Here is a 15142-nt window from a genome sequence, read left to right on the forward strand (position 1 = left end):
AAATGAGAAAAAAAGGCTAATGACAAGAAATAAAAGGGAATTGAAAAAATGAAATTGAAGGGGGGGGGGGGGGGGGGGGGGGGGGGGTGTTAAATCAGTGTCAGAGATTTCTTATCACATGGTAGTCTTTGACTGGGTTTCAAAATGCATTTACGATGAGGCAAACCTTCTGAAAAAAAATTACTGGTTGCTGGTCTGAAGCCCTCTCTCCTTTGGAAATCTGCCCTCTGGCTTGTATCACCTCTGGAAAGGAATAATATAGTAAATCCACCAACTAAACTAAGCCTTACAAATACAGCAAATGAGGAGGAAAAAAATATTAATACTAGCATACAGTATTACAGTATTTAAAAAGTGTTTATTGTAATCCTGTAAAAATCGTTAAATATTTTTTATTTTATTTATTTATCTTTTATATGTTGCACTCTGTTGAGTTACCAAGCTTCAACATGTTCTCTTGAGCCTCCTCAGTATGAGACAGCAGTCGCTGCAAGACAGTGTATCCAAAGCTGTTAGCCGTGGCTGGAAAGTCCATATCCACGATCTTTCGATCCCTATAGAGTGAGCACAATCAAAAGAGATTATCAGTGAGCTTGTATGTTCAATACTGTGTAATCTAAACCATATGTTTTATGCCAAGAATTTTAATGCAGTGTTGCAGTAGGAGGATAAAAAGGTAATACATTTATCTCATGCAGCGGTAGTGATTAAATGCAGCTTGTGACCTGTATGAGATGGTGTTAGAAAAACAGTCGGGGATGTAATTACCTGCTGCACAATGTTAAGGGAGCGATACATAAAAATTCAACATCTCACTGCTTTCCACTTCATACATACTTTCACAGTGTCCTTTAATAGTGTTAAACCTTTTCCTGTGCACCGCTCACCTCCACACCGTGTAGCCATTGAGCAGAAGGAACTTGATTATTTCCTGAGCTTTTTCTACAAACTTGGCCTTCTCCTTGGCAGTCAGTGTGTCATAGGGTACAAGCATTGAATGGCCACCCCCTCCTGAGAATGGAAATGGGTCAAAAGCAAAGGAGTTTTAATAGCTCTTCTGTTATTCTTGAGAAGAGAGAAGATTATAGGGATAATAAGGTTATCCTGAAATGCGGTTGTGTGAAGTACTTATGAGGAGTCATTGCTAACCTGTAGCAGATGGCATTCAGAACAGTCTTAGTTGAAGAAGCAAGTAAGAAGGTTGGAGGAGGAGCCAAGCTAGAAGCTACTCAAGATGTGGACAGAACATGACCATTTTCATCATCTAAATCAACCTAAACCTTCTGACGATGACCTTAAAATACTATATTATACACTGCCTGGATGCTGGATTTAACTAAGCAACTGCCAAACTGATGAGCAGTTTCAGATTCTTTTTAAACAACTATATAAAAAGACACATCATGTGATCATGAAAATGATTAATCGTTTAGTGAAATCCAGTCAAAGAAAAAAAAAGCAGTAAAAGTCATGGCTATGTCTAATAGTGAAAGTACAAGAAAAGACTTCAATTTGCCAGGGAGCATAAAGACTGGACTCTGGTGCAATGGAACTCCAACGTGAGCAAAACCAAAGAGATGGTAGTGACCTTCACTAGCAGGCAGAGAGAGCTAGCTGCATCATCCATCACGACAATCCACAGGAAGCCTGTGGAACTGGTGGAAAAATACAAATATATGGGCACCACCTTTGACAACCTGCTGAAATTCTCCTCCAACATAGAGGAGATTCGTCACCAGTGGCAGTATCTCCTAGGGAAACTCAATTCATCTGGAGTCAACAAAAACATCATGCTAACTTTCATTGAAAGCATCACCACCTTCTACATAACCTGCTGGTTTCACTCCATCAGCCTCCAGAACAGAAACTGCCTAGAGAGCATAGTCAGAGTCTGCAAAAGTCTCCAGTAACATCAGAAAAAGTTGCTAAATTTGTTGCTTCTTTGAAATAGAATCACTAGATGGGTCTGAACACTGGCTAAATATAGCACCAAAATAGTTAAATTGGCAACACTGATTTAGCCAAATTCTGTCGTGTGTCTCAATTTAATCGGAAATCATGCAGTGAAAAATGTTTGGAACGAAACTGCCATTAAATGCATTCATTTTTTAATGCATTTTGGGGGGGTAATTAATTAATTAAAGTTTACAGGTTAAAATCTCTCACTTAATATATTTATTTATATTTTTATGTCTGACTGCAATACTGGTTTACTCATAAATAGCTCTGTTTCTGTTTATGTATCCTGCCACTTTGCACCTGCTCTTTGTGTGTACTACTGTTACGACTGCTTTTAAATTGCCCCCAGTGGACAAAGTTTTTGAACTGAAATTGAATTGAATAGAAGAAGGCCACATGCTCTGATAAGTCCTGTGTGATGGGTGCATCAGGGTAAGAAGAGAGGGGGATGAAGTGATGCAACTCATGCCTCGTGTCTACTGTACAGGCCTGTGGAGGCAGTGCTATGATCTGGGGTTGCTGCAGGTGGTCAGGTCTAGGTTCAGCAACATTATGTGTCCAAACAATGAGTTTGGCTGACTAACAGAACATGCTGAATGACCATATTATTCCATATATGAATTTTCAGGGTTCAGGGAGCATGAGACATAATTTTCACAGATAGGTCTAGACTCTGTGTTAGCCAAAGTCCCATTGAGAATCTTTAGGAAGTGCTAGAGAAGCCTTTGTGCAGTGGTCAGACTCTCCTATCATCAATACAAGATCTTGGTAAAAGCAATGCAACACTGGATGGAAATAAACCTTGTGACATTGCAGAAGCTTATTGAAACAATCCTACAAAGAATGCTGCTGTAATCAAAGCTAAAGGCTGTCCAACAAAATATTAAGAGTGAGTGATCTTTTTATTGGGTGACAACTTTTTCTGGCGAGGCAGTGTATATTTATACTACACTTTACTTGGACTGTTGACAGTTATTTAAATCAGCACCATCATGACAGCTCTTATCCTGTTACTTTCTGGAAAGTTGTTAGCTTGGTTCCCCAGGCAGAATTCCTCCTTGCTTCTTTAAACTAGCGAGCAGTCTGACCACTGTCTACTGCAGATAAGACACTCACTAGTGTAAAAACTTTAAACAACCCCAATATTTTGAAAGGCCATAGCATACCTTTATTCTCAATTTCCACTTTCTTATTTCTAGCACAGGTGTTGTGGTAGTTTTCAGCCAACTGTTCAGCCATAGCCTGATGACAACGATATTATTTGGATTATTCTTTAGGAACTACTCAATGTGAACAGATCATTACAAAAGAAAAGAAAAAAAGCTTGGAAAAAGCAGAACCAAATCCTCACAAACTCTAAAATTAAATAAAGACCAATGAATACAATTTGAGCTTACACATTGATCCCATGATAAGATGATGCTGCTCATGTCCACAGGTTTAGGGCTAAAGGTTGATGCTCCTTCAAAAGATAGCTACGAGACAACAAACTGTTCGTTACTTAAAAGAAATAAAAGATTAAATGAGTGTGGGCTGTGAGTACGAACAGGTACAAACCTGGCCAGACTGAGATATCCTGCGAGCACAGGCATGCATGCCAAATGCATCTCCTTCTTTGGTCCTCTCTATAGTCCAACCAAAGGCCAGCATACTCTTTATTGTTTCTTTAATTGCCCAGCGATATGTTTCCTTCTCCTGGTAAATTCATGACAAATAATGACAAAATAAACAAATGAATGAGCTTTGCAGAGTGGAATTAGTCATCATCTAAAGACTGCAAGACACATACTTAAGTTTAACTTTTTGATATTCAAAAAACAGTGCTGTCCCCTCCAAGGAGATTATAATAAAACTAAAAACTGAAGAACAGCGTTTACTCTTTTTACATTACACACACCACATTCAGTATGCAAGTGCCTCTGGGGTATGTCAGTTCACAGATTTCATTACTGAAGTACATTTGTGCACACAAACAAACTGACTTCTCGCTCTACCTTCTCAGCCAGAGCCCTGTATGGCTTGAGGAGAGGATGAACTTTGGTGTTCTCACATAACTGCTCCCCATGAACCCAGCCACTGGCAAACTGTCAGACAAAGCACAAATTCACTAAAAATCAGGAAAAACACAGATGTTTTGACACTGTCACAGTCGAAGTAGATTTTAAAAATGTAGTCATAGATGGTTCAGTCAAGACCAGAATATTAATTATCAACTCATTTTTAGTTAAAACAAGCTGTTCAGCTGCGATATTACCTTCTCAAGAGACCATTTCTCATGAGTATGCTCTGCATACTTATTCACAACAAACTCCAGTTTCTCTGGCACAGACACACTGGAAGGTGCAAGGACAGAAATAATACATCACTTGGTTTTATTATACGGTAATATATCTGATGTTGAACTGAATTGAATGAGCAATTGAATGTTATCTCTTAGAGTATAATAAAATATGTTTGTAATAACATCTCTTAAGATTCTGACACTGAGCCAAAGTTAAATCTGAGCTTACAGATAACGTTCTCTTCAAAATATGTAATAATCTCACTGATATTTCTTGTCATTTAATAATAAATATTTCTGATCAGTATCTTACTTAGATATATCCACAGGTTGGGGGTCAAAGTGTCCATCTGTATCCATGGAGGATTTTCTCTCCATTTCAGACAAACAGCTTTGCTCCACATGGTCAGGAGGCAAGGCTTCGGAAACTGCGACAAGGCACTGCACACCCAGCCTGAACAACTGAGGCATGTAGGGCTGCACAGTTCAAGAAAGAATGGAATGAAGGGAGCAAGAGAAAAAACTGGGTTCAGTAAGAGCTCTTAGGAAAGACAATATAATGGAACATCAGTTCAAATTAGTTAAATACAGAAAAAGCCAAGTTTGCCCAAAGTTTGGTATGTTGCAGAACTGGCATCCAAAGCAAAACAACATGAAAGGGAATGTTCACTCTCTACATAAGTATTCATATTTTTCTTCTGACATTTAGTGCAATGTATCCATCTGGATCATGTTGGTTTGGTGATTAAGCCAATTTATTTAGCTCATGTTAGTTTATAAAAATAATTTCATAGAAAACCCTCAGTAATTTATCCAGCAAAAGTTAGATTCTGGTATACTAACATAATTGTACATGTTATAGCTATTAAGGATCCCATTTCTTCCTGTAAAACAATGCATGTAAATAAAGAGCAGAATAAAAAAAAAGAAAAAATAAACTAACAAATTATGTAACAAATATGGAATTTCATCTTGTACAAAATATCTACGTATTCAAATTAACTTATGAAGCAATTTGATTCTAATACTTTTCCATCTCAAGTTGAGCTTCAGCTAATTTGCACATTTAAAAAAAAACCTGGGTAGTTAAATAACAGCACATCTAAGCTGCAGTACATGTTCAATAATATGGTATAATAATATCTTTCATGAATAATTTTTTTGATGATTTCCTGTTTCAAATTACTTAGATAACCATTTGTCAAATAATTTTAGATGAACTGAAAGAACATTCATTTACTGATTATTACTCTCACTAGTCACCAACAATTCTGTGTTAGAGTCAGGAGGTTTTATTTTAGGATATGAATAATTGATAATCAAGTGTGTTCCTTCCATTCAGGTTCTCAGAGTGCACCAAAGTAGGACTTCAGAAATGCATCCTGATGTTTATCCTTAAATAACCTTTGAGAATGAAATAAAAAGCTGATAAAATCAATAAAGAGTTTTCGTCTTCTGCTTTCATATCAGTGCTAAACAAAAACATTTTAATATGTGTTTTATATCAATATTAAAATGAGTATCATGTGTTGTTTACCTTCTTTGCCAAGGCCCTAAACACCCCCCAGAACAACTTTCTTGATGTGTGGAGTTCCTCTTCAGAAGCCGAAGCCTGCTTACCCTGCCCGCCAGCTTGGGAGTAATACTTACACCTTTGCTCAAAATGGCTGATTAAGAGCTGGAACATGAAAGTAATGATCACAATTATACACAGATATTTTAACCTGGGCTACTGATTGATATTTACATAAGCTATAACAAATTCTAATATATGTTTCCACCTTCAGCTGCATTTTGCTGTGGTCTGTGAGATGGAGAACATCAAAGACAAGCTGTCGAAGAAGAGGCTGCATCATAGATGGCTGGAGTTTGCTGAGGACATCAAAGCATGCAGAATTAGATAAAGAAAAAAAAAAACTCCATGTCCAACACAAACACACAACAAAGATGTTTTGAGTGATTGTCTCATCTCAGAAGAGTGGCAATTAAAATTCAAATTTGGCTGGAATTAATTATTTTAACATGTTGATTAAACTTGGGCAAATATATGTGAAATGGGAATAGTGGACTCCAAAATGACTAATTAAGTATGAGTGGGTTCATCATTGATCAAATGCTAGGTGGGGTAATGTTTCAAGAAAGACTTCAAGAATGTAAAAAATTGATTATAGGAAAGTGAAGTATTGTATTCAAACCACATCACAAATTTCTTCTGGAATTATTGGAAGTATTTTTCATTTCATTTCATTCATTTCATAAAGATTTGTACTCAACAACATACATACATCAAAGGTACCAGAACATTTCCAACATCAGAAGCAAAATAAATAAAAGACCCGTGTGGAGGAACTGAGAAATACAAATGTATTATTTCTCTGAATCTTCTTGAGTGGAACATCATGTTTAGTTATTCTTTAAAAACCTTAAAACAAGGTTCAAAGAACTGAAAAGGATGCTTTGCCACCCAAACATTAACTTCTGTGAGCTGATGTCTAACAATCACAATACTGGCTGTTGCTCTGTCAACCTACTTAAGATCATACCTGCACAAAGCCAACAAACAATCTTCAGTAGTGTCTCTCTGAGCCTTGGTCAAGCTAAGAGCACTTGAAAGCCGGTAGACTGCCTGGATGAGTGAATCAACCAACAGAATATGATCCTCTAAATCACATAAGAGAGTGGAGTATTTGGTGAGCAGGGGAAGAACAGCTGTGCACAAGTATCTGTTAAGGGCCAGGGCCATGTCAGTGGATCCTAGGTCAGCCTGCAATGAAAAGAAGAGGTTGTGCTTACACAGAGTGCAATTAACTGAGACTGAATCTGAGATTTACTAAAGAAGCAGCAGGAAAATATAGCAATTCATTCATTCATTCATAAAATTAACACTGGAAAACCTAAAAGGTAACAATTGGATACCTTATAACTCTAACTACTAAAGAGGTATCACTTTGATACCCCTCTCCAGAACCAGTCGGACCAGTTTTGAACCTGTGCCGACCATTATGCTAACCAGTATGCTAACAATGTTGCACTGCTTTATTGGGCGTTGATGGCCGATCGTCAGAGCAAATGCAAATGTGAAGACAAAAGCAGCAAGTTTTTATAGCAACTCAAACTAACTTCATTGCTTCTGACTCCAATCTTCCTCTTGAGAGCTTGAATCTTCCTGGTTTTTTCGTAAATATTTTGCATTGCTTAGATTGGACTACATAAAAGTTCAATTTAGTAAGAGAATGAAAACACAAACTAGAAACTGCTTATTTCAAATGGTTTATTGAAAAGTTTAAACAAAACAGAAAATCCAAAAATTCACACAACACAACACAATAAACTGTCCTTAGTCTGCGCAGACCTTGCAGCGCCATGGCTCTTCTTTTTTGCACATTCCACATGTGAACTTGCTACATTCAACACATCTTTTTGCAGCAAGGTTCTTTCTGCACTGGTTCCTGACTTGGCACTTTTTCCTTTTGGCAGGTTCCTCTGGTTCAGCAGCCTGTTTGCGAAGACCGTTGTCCCTTTCAATCTGCTTCGCTGTCACGTGAGACGCGGCCAACTCACTGGCAAGCTGCATCAAAAAATCTGGCCGCCTTTCCTTTCTTCCTGTGCAGGCTTGATAAAGCACATAGGCGTTCAGGGCTGCCATGTCCACCATGTTATAGAACACAGCCACTGGCCATCTTCTTGTTCCAGCTCGTACGGAGTATTCCCGCACCATCTGGTCCATGGAATCCACCCCACATTTTGTTTTGTTGTACTGGGTGATGGTGGTTGGTTTTTTTTTGTGTGTGTCCTCAGTCTGAATGAGCCCATGCATGCTGCTCATGACATAGACCGTCTTCTTCCGGCTGGCTGCGTAAACAGTCAATGTGGCGTTAGTTGTTGTAAACACCTGAGTGCTGAACTCACTGCAGTTTTTCACTTTCGCAGAAGGAGGAATTTCTCTGCGAATCTTATTGACTGTCCCAATGATGGTGGTTTTCCGGCTGAGCAACTTTTTGGAAAGTGAAATTGACGTGAAGAAATTGTCCGTTGTGACGGTTCTGCCCTGATCCAGAAATGGTTCAATCAACTTCATAACCACACTCTCAGACAGTCTCTCTTCTTTGGGACGACTGGGGTCTTTGCCAACATAGGGATAAACATTGCAGATATACTTGGATTTCAGGTCGCACGCCACCCAAAATTTTATTCCAAACTTATCTGGTTTTGTGGCAATGTACTGCAGAAAAGGGCAACGTGTTTTTGATGGGTACAGCTGTTCGTCAATGGTGATGTGCCGACCAGGTCTGTAGAATTTGACACAGTTCTTCCGAAATGATTCCCATAGTTCTGAAATTGCTGCAAACCTGTCTGTCTGCACTCGCTCATGCCGGGTGTCCTTGCAATCAAAGCGAAGGTGTTGCATGATTTTTTGGAAGCGGTCTCTAGCCATTGTTGCCATGATCTCTTTGTTTCCATACATCTTGGACCAGTTGTCAGACAAGGATGGAACCTTCTTCACCCCTCGCCAGATGATAATTGCTATGAATGCCATCAATTCTGGAACAGCCATGAACCAATCCACAGTCTCTGTGTCTCTTGCATGCTGAATTGTGCAGGCTTGAATGGTGCGAAGCATCTGGAGGGAAAGAAAGCAGAGGAAGCTTTGGAGGCGAGTTGTGATCCTTGTTCTGGCTTCAGGTGTTGGCTTTTGTGTCTTCACATTTGCATTTGCTCTTGACGATCGGCAATCAAGTCCCTAGCAAGCTGTGTTAGCTTACGAATGTGCATTGTTTTTCCAGCAGGTTCGTGGTTGGCCATTGAATTGGCCATTGAATCTCAATAGGGATTAAAATTACTTCCTCATTCCACAATATTCAGTTCTACAGGGTATCGCCACGACACCAGACAGGAGAACAAGTTAGTACGGAAAAACACCAGGTTTCCCAGTGTTAAGTCTTGAAAATAGTGATGTTGTGATAAACTCGAGTTGAAGCAGAGTTTCGATATGATTTTTACTTCATCTGTTGCTTCTTCAATATAACACAAAATTTTCTAAGCAGGTGAAAGAGACAAAAAAAAAAAAACTCACAGTGTCAAGAGAGACAGCTGCCTGAAGGTCAGGTAGAAAGCCAACTTCCAGGAGGTGGAGAAGAAAACTCTGGCTCTCAATGCCATAAACTCGATCCAAAAACAAAACCATTGCTGCCTTGTGGTCTGGGCAGAACACTGTGGATAAGTCAGGCTCCACCAGCAAACCATCTAGACAAATAGATCTAGACAAAATTAATATTTTTGTCCAAGATCTTTTTAGCGTATGACAGCATATTATTGTAAACTTGGTTAAGCTTCCCATGTCTAATAACCGACATGCAGTACTTTTCTGATAAAGTTTTCATTTTTAATAACTAACAAAAGTTAATGCAGGTGATTTCTTATTACAAACTAGTGATGCAAGATTTGCTGATCTGGTCTATTTAACCTGCTGACACTGAAGGTAGTTGAAAAGAGATGCTGATGACTCCTTCAAGATCCTGCACAGGGATGAGAGACCTCAGAATAGCCCTGATGCGGATGGCTTCTCCTTTGCCTCCTTGAATTAACTGGACAAAAATTCATGGAAAAAAACAAACATCAATTAGTCGTATTACGTTTAATACAGAACTACAGAACTTACACAAAACAATATATGCATATATTGAGTCCAAATCATTGCAAATTGCACCACTTGCATCAAATATAATTGATATCTAAGCAGTATTAGTCATGACCAAATTTCCTTTATGTCCCATTTTATGAAATTTTATTTTTACTGACTGATTGTAGAAGGACTTCACATGGAGTTATTTGCACTTATCATCTTATCTCCCCTGTGGACCTTAATGCCACAGTAGCAAATTGCTTATAAAGATTATATCTAAAATGAATATTCTAAGACTTATTCTGCACATGCTACCAACCCCAACAGAGCCAAAGAACCAGACACAATGCAGGTGGCTACAGTTATATAATACTGAGAAGATTTACCCAGCTTAGGTTTCATATTGCATCAAGAGTAAAACGAAAGGTCAGCCAGTACTGGCTTATTGTTACACACGTGTATTGACCTATGCTATATTGCCAAATATGTATAAAAAACTGTACTGTAATATGATTCTGGTTGTTAAAGATTTCTGACAACTTACCAATTCGTGTGTAGTTCTTTAAATTTTATTCTCTTCAATAGTGAATCTTTTTTTTTTCAGCACCTGGGGTTGCCTTATGTATGAAATGTGCTTTATAAACACATTTGCCTTCTATGGCCTTCTCACTTATTCCCAATGTTCCCCATTAAAACAAACTGAGTGTTGAGTTTTGACCATATGCCTTTCACTACATCCCACCTGTGTGGCAGTATGAGTAAGTTTATTGGTATTGTAATTGGTATCTAAGCTGGTAAATAATGGTAAATATTCTAGGGAAACACTCACGTGCATCTCTGGAGCACAACGGCCCAACAAGTCAATAAGAGCCGAGTAGAAGGTCATAATGGCGTTCCCCATGTGAATGAGGTCATCCTCACTGTCCTGGACAACATCCCTGTGAATTTTATTTTAAGAGATTTTAAACACAAAAAACCTTTACAGTAAATTTGGGTAGATTTTTAGTGGTGCATATGTTTGGCCTGAAAAATTAGTGTCAAATGGTTTAGTTTTAGTTTACATTACGTATTTCTGTGTATTAAATACTGACAGTGTTCTGTTGGACTGGTGAGTGACCAAAGGTCCATCCATTGAAGGGTCCTCAGCGATCTTGATGGCTTCCTCCATGGCTGCAAGGAGTCCATTGCCCCCATCACCTCTAAGTGCAGGGCCAAAACACTCCGGCCGACGAATCAACAATCTCAACACTACGTAAGCATTCTCCTCTACACTTTCACCTGTAGTCAAGGAAAGCACAGAAGATAAAGAAGAGAACTCTTATGATGTTGTGAGTTGTATGAAGTAGAATACTGAGCTGGCTATTAATCTTATTTTTCTTTCTACATTCTACTATAAAAAGTTGTTATTGAATTTGTAGTTCAGGAAACTGATAACCTGAGAGCAGCAAGAGGATCGACACATATTAGTATCTAGATTAATATAGAATTTAAGTATAGAGAAATTCAACTTAAATTACTTAGAGACATTTGCTACTAAAAGACAAAGCCATCTGACTGAACTGTAAATGCCCCCGAGGGCAATTTGTACAAATGACTTTTGGGCACTGCTTTAGAGTAAGGAAAAATCAATAGAAGAGTGAATTACTTCTATTGCAAATAGCTAAGTTAATTGGGAGCATAAAATGATGCAGCTTCTTGTGTCTTTTTAGCTTTGCATTATGCTCTAAGCACTGAAGTCAAAAGTCCTACAACCAATAAACTCCTTGAACACTGTACAAATTGAAATTATAACTACATATATAAAGACATAAATATTAGCATTTAGAGTAATGATTAAAACTGCTGACTACAAAAACTAAAAGCTGCACTTATTAAGTTAAAGGTACCATTGCAAAAGACAGCAAAGCGTAGAAAATCCAGATAACGTTCTCCCTCCACAGGGTTCCAACCAACATCCGTGTAGCCTTTTGCCACCAGCATTTGACAGCTCTGGAGACCACATCCAGCAAGGTACTGTACCACCTGAATAGTACGTAAGATAATGTCATCAGAAGCAGTTGCATCAGCAGTTCTTGCAATTATTAAGTTTTGACCTTATGTCAGCTTTGTACTACCACGTCATCTGCACCAAGGGATTTTAAATTTGCAGTGTTAAATGAATAAAAATATTCAAATACATTGATTACTTTCTCTGAATTTTCAAGACAACAAGAAATTCCCACCTTCTCTAGGTCAGGTTCCCTCAGAGCTAAGGCCAGTTCATTATTATCCATAACAGAGGCTGCTGCAACATCTAAGGGGGTGGATCCGCGCATGGACGGTGAAGCTACAGGACAATGGCATAAACCAATGCTAGCACAACTTACATGTTGCAATATTTCAGGCTTGTTTGTTTTGTTTTTGTCTTGTTTTTAACCATAGGGCCAGGATCTTAACATACTCAGAATGGTTGTAACACATTTAAACTCTCAAAGAAACAAACCAGAAAAAATGTAGTATTTACCCAGTCCAACGCTACTGTTTTCTAGTAGGTAGCTGAGGTGGTCAAACAGGGCACCCTGATTGTAACGGCTGATACGGCAAAAGTAACACAGGAATCGACAGCAGCTAGCCACCATCTTGGGAAAGGTAATTTCCTATGTAAATAAAGTAATAAAAGAAAGTAGGCCACCCATTAATGATTCCCATGTGTGAGAACACAACTTTTTTTTAATACAATTTCTACTATTAAAGTACAAATGAACCAGTAAATTTTAACAGCTGATGAAATACTCTTTGATTATCATAACTTTTGATTAATCGCTCACCTTTGCCCTTTGTCCTTCTCCCAGCACATTGACCATCACCTCCATCACAGTCTCATGCATCCCTAAGGCCCTCATCAGGTTGGGATGTTGGTAGAAAACTTTATTATTCATTATATCTCTGTGTATATCCCAAAAAAAGATACAGTATACAGTGACATATGTGTTAAAAATATGTCAAAACAAATATAAGAAGATAAGGTGTCAAAAGAAGCAGATTACGCTTGCACTAACAATCTCTCCCTACCCCAGTCTTCTGATCATCAGCTTCTCTTCTTCTTTTCCCATGTGGACACTGAGGAGAGAGCGAATTTGGCCTAGGGAGGACAAGAGACTCATGGTGTCCTCCACTGAAGATTGGCTGATTGTATATGCCTTTGAGAGCGGTCCCTCCATTTGGCCCCCAAGGCCTTGATACTGACGGTGCAGCAACGAGAAGATAGCCCTCACCAGTTCAGGGTCTTCTACCTCACTCTCTTGAGCCCAGCGTACCATCGTGTCAGAAATCAGCTTTTTGAGGGACTCTGTAGATATGCCCGCAATTGAGAATTGGGGATAAAAGCAGAGAAATAAAGTACTAATGCAGATGTAGTAGATCAGCCTCAAATTAACAGTCTTAAAGGCAGGTTATTAGTCCTCATTAATATAACCACAGTCGCCACCGTTTTCTTGTATTATAAAACAGCTATATTTATATATAATTTGATCTTGGACAAAGAACATGTTCCCATATGCAGGTTAATAACACAGTTTAAATGTACAAATTAATAAAAACCAACCAAAACTTACTGGAAGCATGTGAGCTACACTCTGTTTCCACAGGTGTCTTTTTAAGTCCACAGACTCTTGTCACAAGACCAAGAAGTTGATCTTTTAAAGACATCTCAGTATTATCTTCATCAACTTTCTTACTGGCCAATTTAATGCCTGTACAATTACAGAACAATAAGTTGAGATTTCCACAGAGGCAATTATGTTAAGTACCTCCTCAGAATGTTTTCATAATTCCCTGACTTAATGAAAATGTATTATCAAATCAATAAACGACAAGAAATATTCCTACCGCAGTGTGTGTTGAGAATATGATGGAAGTCTTGTAGGAGCTGCTGGATTTCTACTGGACATGGACAGTTCTCTTCTTGCTCATCATCTCTGAAGTCCAGGAGCATATTGATCTTTGGAAATGTCATAAATTACAAACAACATTAGGTAATACTTAAACCGATATCTCATAAACCAGAGTGATTCATCATGTCTTCTTTTCGGTTTATTCTGTGACAGAACAAAACTCCTAAAATAAAAGTATTTTTACACCTCAATCCTTTTATTTAATATTTATAAGGCCATTTAGGTCAACTCAACCTGCTCCTGTGGAGGTAGGCGAAACTCCTTGGTCTTGCGAGCAGTGAGTGCTGCAGACATGTTGAGGGCCTGCATGACCTGATTGTAGCGAAAACGTTGGTTTTCCTGCAGCTGATGCACACAGTTGTCAGAGAAGGCAATCACAGCTTCTACCCTGTGGCGCACCTGGCAATCACACAGGTAAGACAACAAGTGGCAGAGCTAGAAAGAAAGAAAATATTTCCTGATTAGTTTTTGACAGGTTATAGCAGTGTTTCTCAATCCAGGTCCTCAGGACCCACTGCCCTGCATGTTTTAGAAGTAACCCTGATTTAACACACCTGATTCAATCTAAGACATGCAGGGTAGTGGGTCCTGAGGACCTGGATAAAAACATATTAACTTAAAAAAGGTCTGATAACGCACCTCAAGTTTAACAGCTTCTGGAAGCTTCATTTGAAGAAGTCCTTGTTTAATGGTGACATCTTCTTGTGTGTCAGTGCCTTTTCGTTCTTGGTCATCATTCCTAGTTTCTTCCTCCTTCTTTAGGATTTTGGCATTTGTTGAGAACACACTTGGCTCTACTAGTGTAAGAACCTTCCTGAGGTCTTCATCTTCAAACACCCCTATAACCACAAGACTGTACAACAGTCTTAAAAGAGGGACTAGCAGAAGTTCAACATTGCCTCCTGGAGGATCCCTCACAGCTTTATCCACAGCTGAAACTCCAGCAGTCAGCATCTCCACAGTCAGATTCTTCAGTATGTCCAAAGGGATTTCTGGGCTGCCTGTGCAGGCCTTTTCAACCGCATCCTCTCCTTCCAACCCATCACCCCTGACAAAACATGGAGATGAAAAATGCATCTGGGGTTTAAGGGATGTGCTATGACTAGTGCTGGGAATTCCCTCTGGAAGCAGACTATTCCCTTCATCAAGAGCACCATAAACAGGACTGAGATAAAGAGAGATTTCTCTGGTTTGGTCAGTCATTGGAACAATGTATTCATGGTTCATCATAAGACCTGCTGTGGTGTGGCTGCTCAGATAAATCTGAAAGGCAAAAAGAATAACTATTAATTTATAAATTCAATGACCCTGTCAATTTAGACGTACCCAAAAAAAAAGCATGACATT

At 38.7% G+C, this 15142-nt stretch overlaps 1 protein-coding gene across 3 annotated transcripts in view; it reads right to left on the bottom strand.

Annotated features, from left to right (window-relative positions):
• The window catches only part of ryr2b (ryanodine receptor 2b (cardiac)), a 77942-nt gene that overhangs the window by 38192 nt on the left and 24608 nt on the right, over positions 1 to 15142 (bottom strand). For all 3 annotated transcript variants that reach the window (XR_006013210.1, XM_042010103.1, XM_042010104.1), the window contains exons 37-61: positions 14435 to 15058; positions 14030 to 14230; positions 13731 to 13842; positions 13457 to 13594; positions 12915 to 13191; positions 12671 to 12788; positions 12367 to 12499; positions 12086 to 12189; positions 11750 to 11885; positions 10955 to 11141; positions 10693 to 10801; positions 9705 to 9825; positions 9315 to 9484; positions 6784 to 7004; positions 6022 to 6112; positions 5778 to 5918; positions 4554 to 4717; positions 4214 to 4292; positions 3954 to 4043; positions 3517 to 3654; positions 3357 to 3434; positions 3126 to 3201; positions 888 to 1011; positions 439 to 554; positions 167 to 243 (exon numbers count right to left, since the gene is read on the bottom strand). Coding sequence is in view for 2 of the 3 variants with exons in the window: in XM_042010103.1 (XP_041866037.1) it covers positions 167 to 243; positions 439 to 554; positions 888 to 1011; positions 3126 to 3201; positions 3357 to 3434; positions 3517 to 3654; positions 3954 to 4043; positions 4214 to 4292; positions 4554 to 4717; positions 5778 to 5918; positions 6022 to 6112; positions 6784 to 7004; positions 9315 to 9484; positions 9705 to 9825; positions 10693 to 10801; positions 10955 to 11141; positions 11750 to 11885; positions 12086 to 12189; positions 12367 to 12499; positions 12671 to 12788; positions 12915 to 13191; positions 13457 to 13594; positions 13731 to 13842; positions 14030 to 14230; positions 14435 to 15058 (3825 nt within the window). In the remaining variant the exon portion in view is untranslated. The remainder of the gene's footprint in view (positions 1 to 166; positions 244 to 438; positions 555 to 887; positions 1012 to 3125; positions 3202 to 3356; positions 3435 to 3516; positions 3655 to 3953; positions 4044 to 4213; positions 4293 to 4553; positions 4718 to 5777; positions 5919 to 6021; positions 6113 to 6783; positions 7005 to 9314; positions 9485 to 9704; positions 9826 to 10692; positions 10802 to 10954; positions 11142 to 11749; positions 11886 to 12085; positions 12190 to 12366; positions 12500 to 12670; positions 12789 to 12914; positions 13192 to 13456; positions 13595 to 13730; positions 13843 to 14029; positions 14231 to 14434; positions 15059 to 15142) is intronic.

This window comes from Melanotaenia boesemani, chromosome 16 (assembly GCF_017639745.1).
Source record: "Melanotaenia boesemani isolate fMelBoe1 chromosome 16, fMelBoe1.pri, whole genome shotgun sequence".
In the NCBI taxonomy this organism is placed as follows: domain Eukaryota; kingdom Metazoa; phylum Chordata; class Actinopteri; order Atheriniformes; family Melanotaeniidae; genus Melanotaenia; species Melanotaenia boesemani.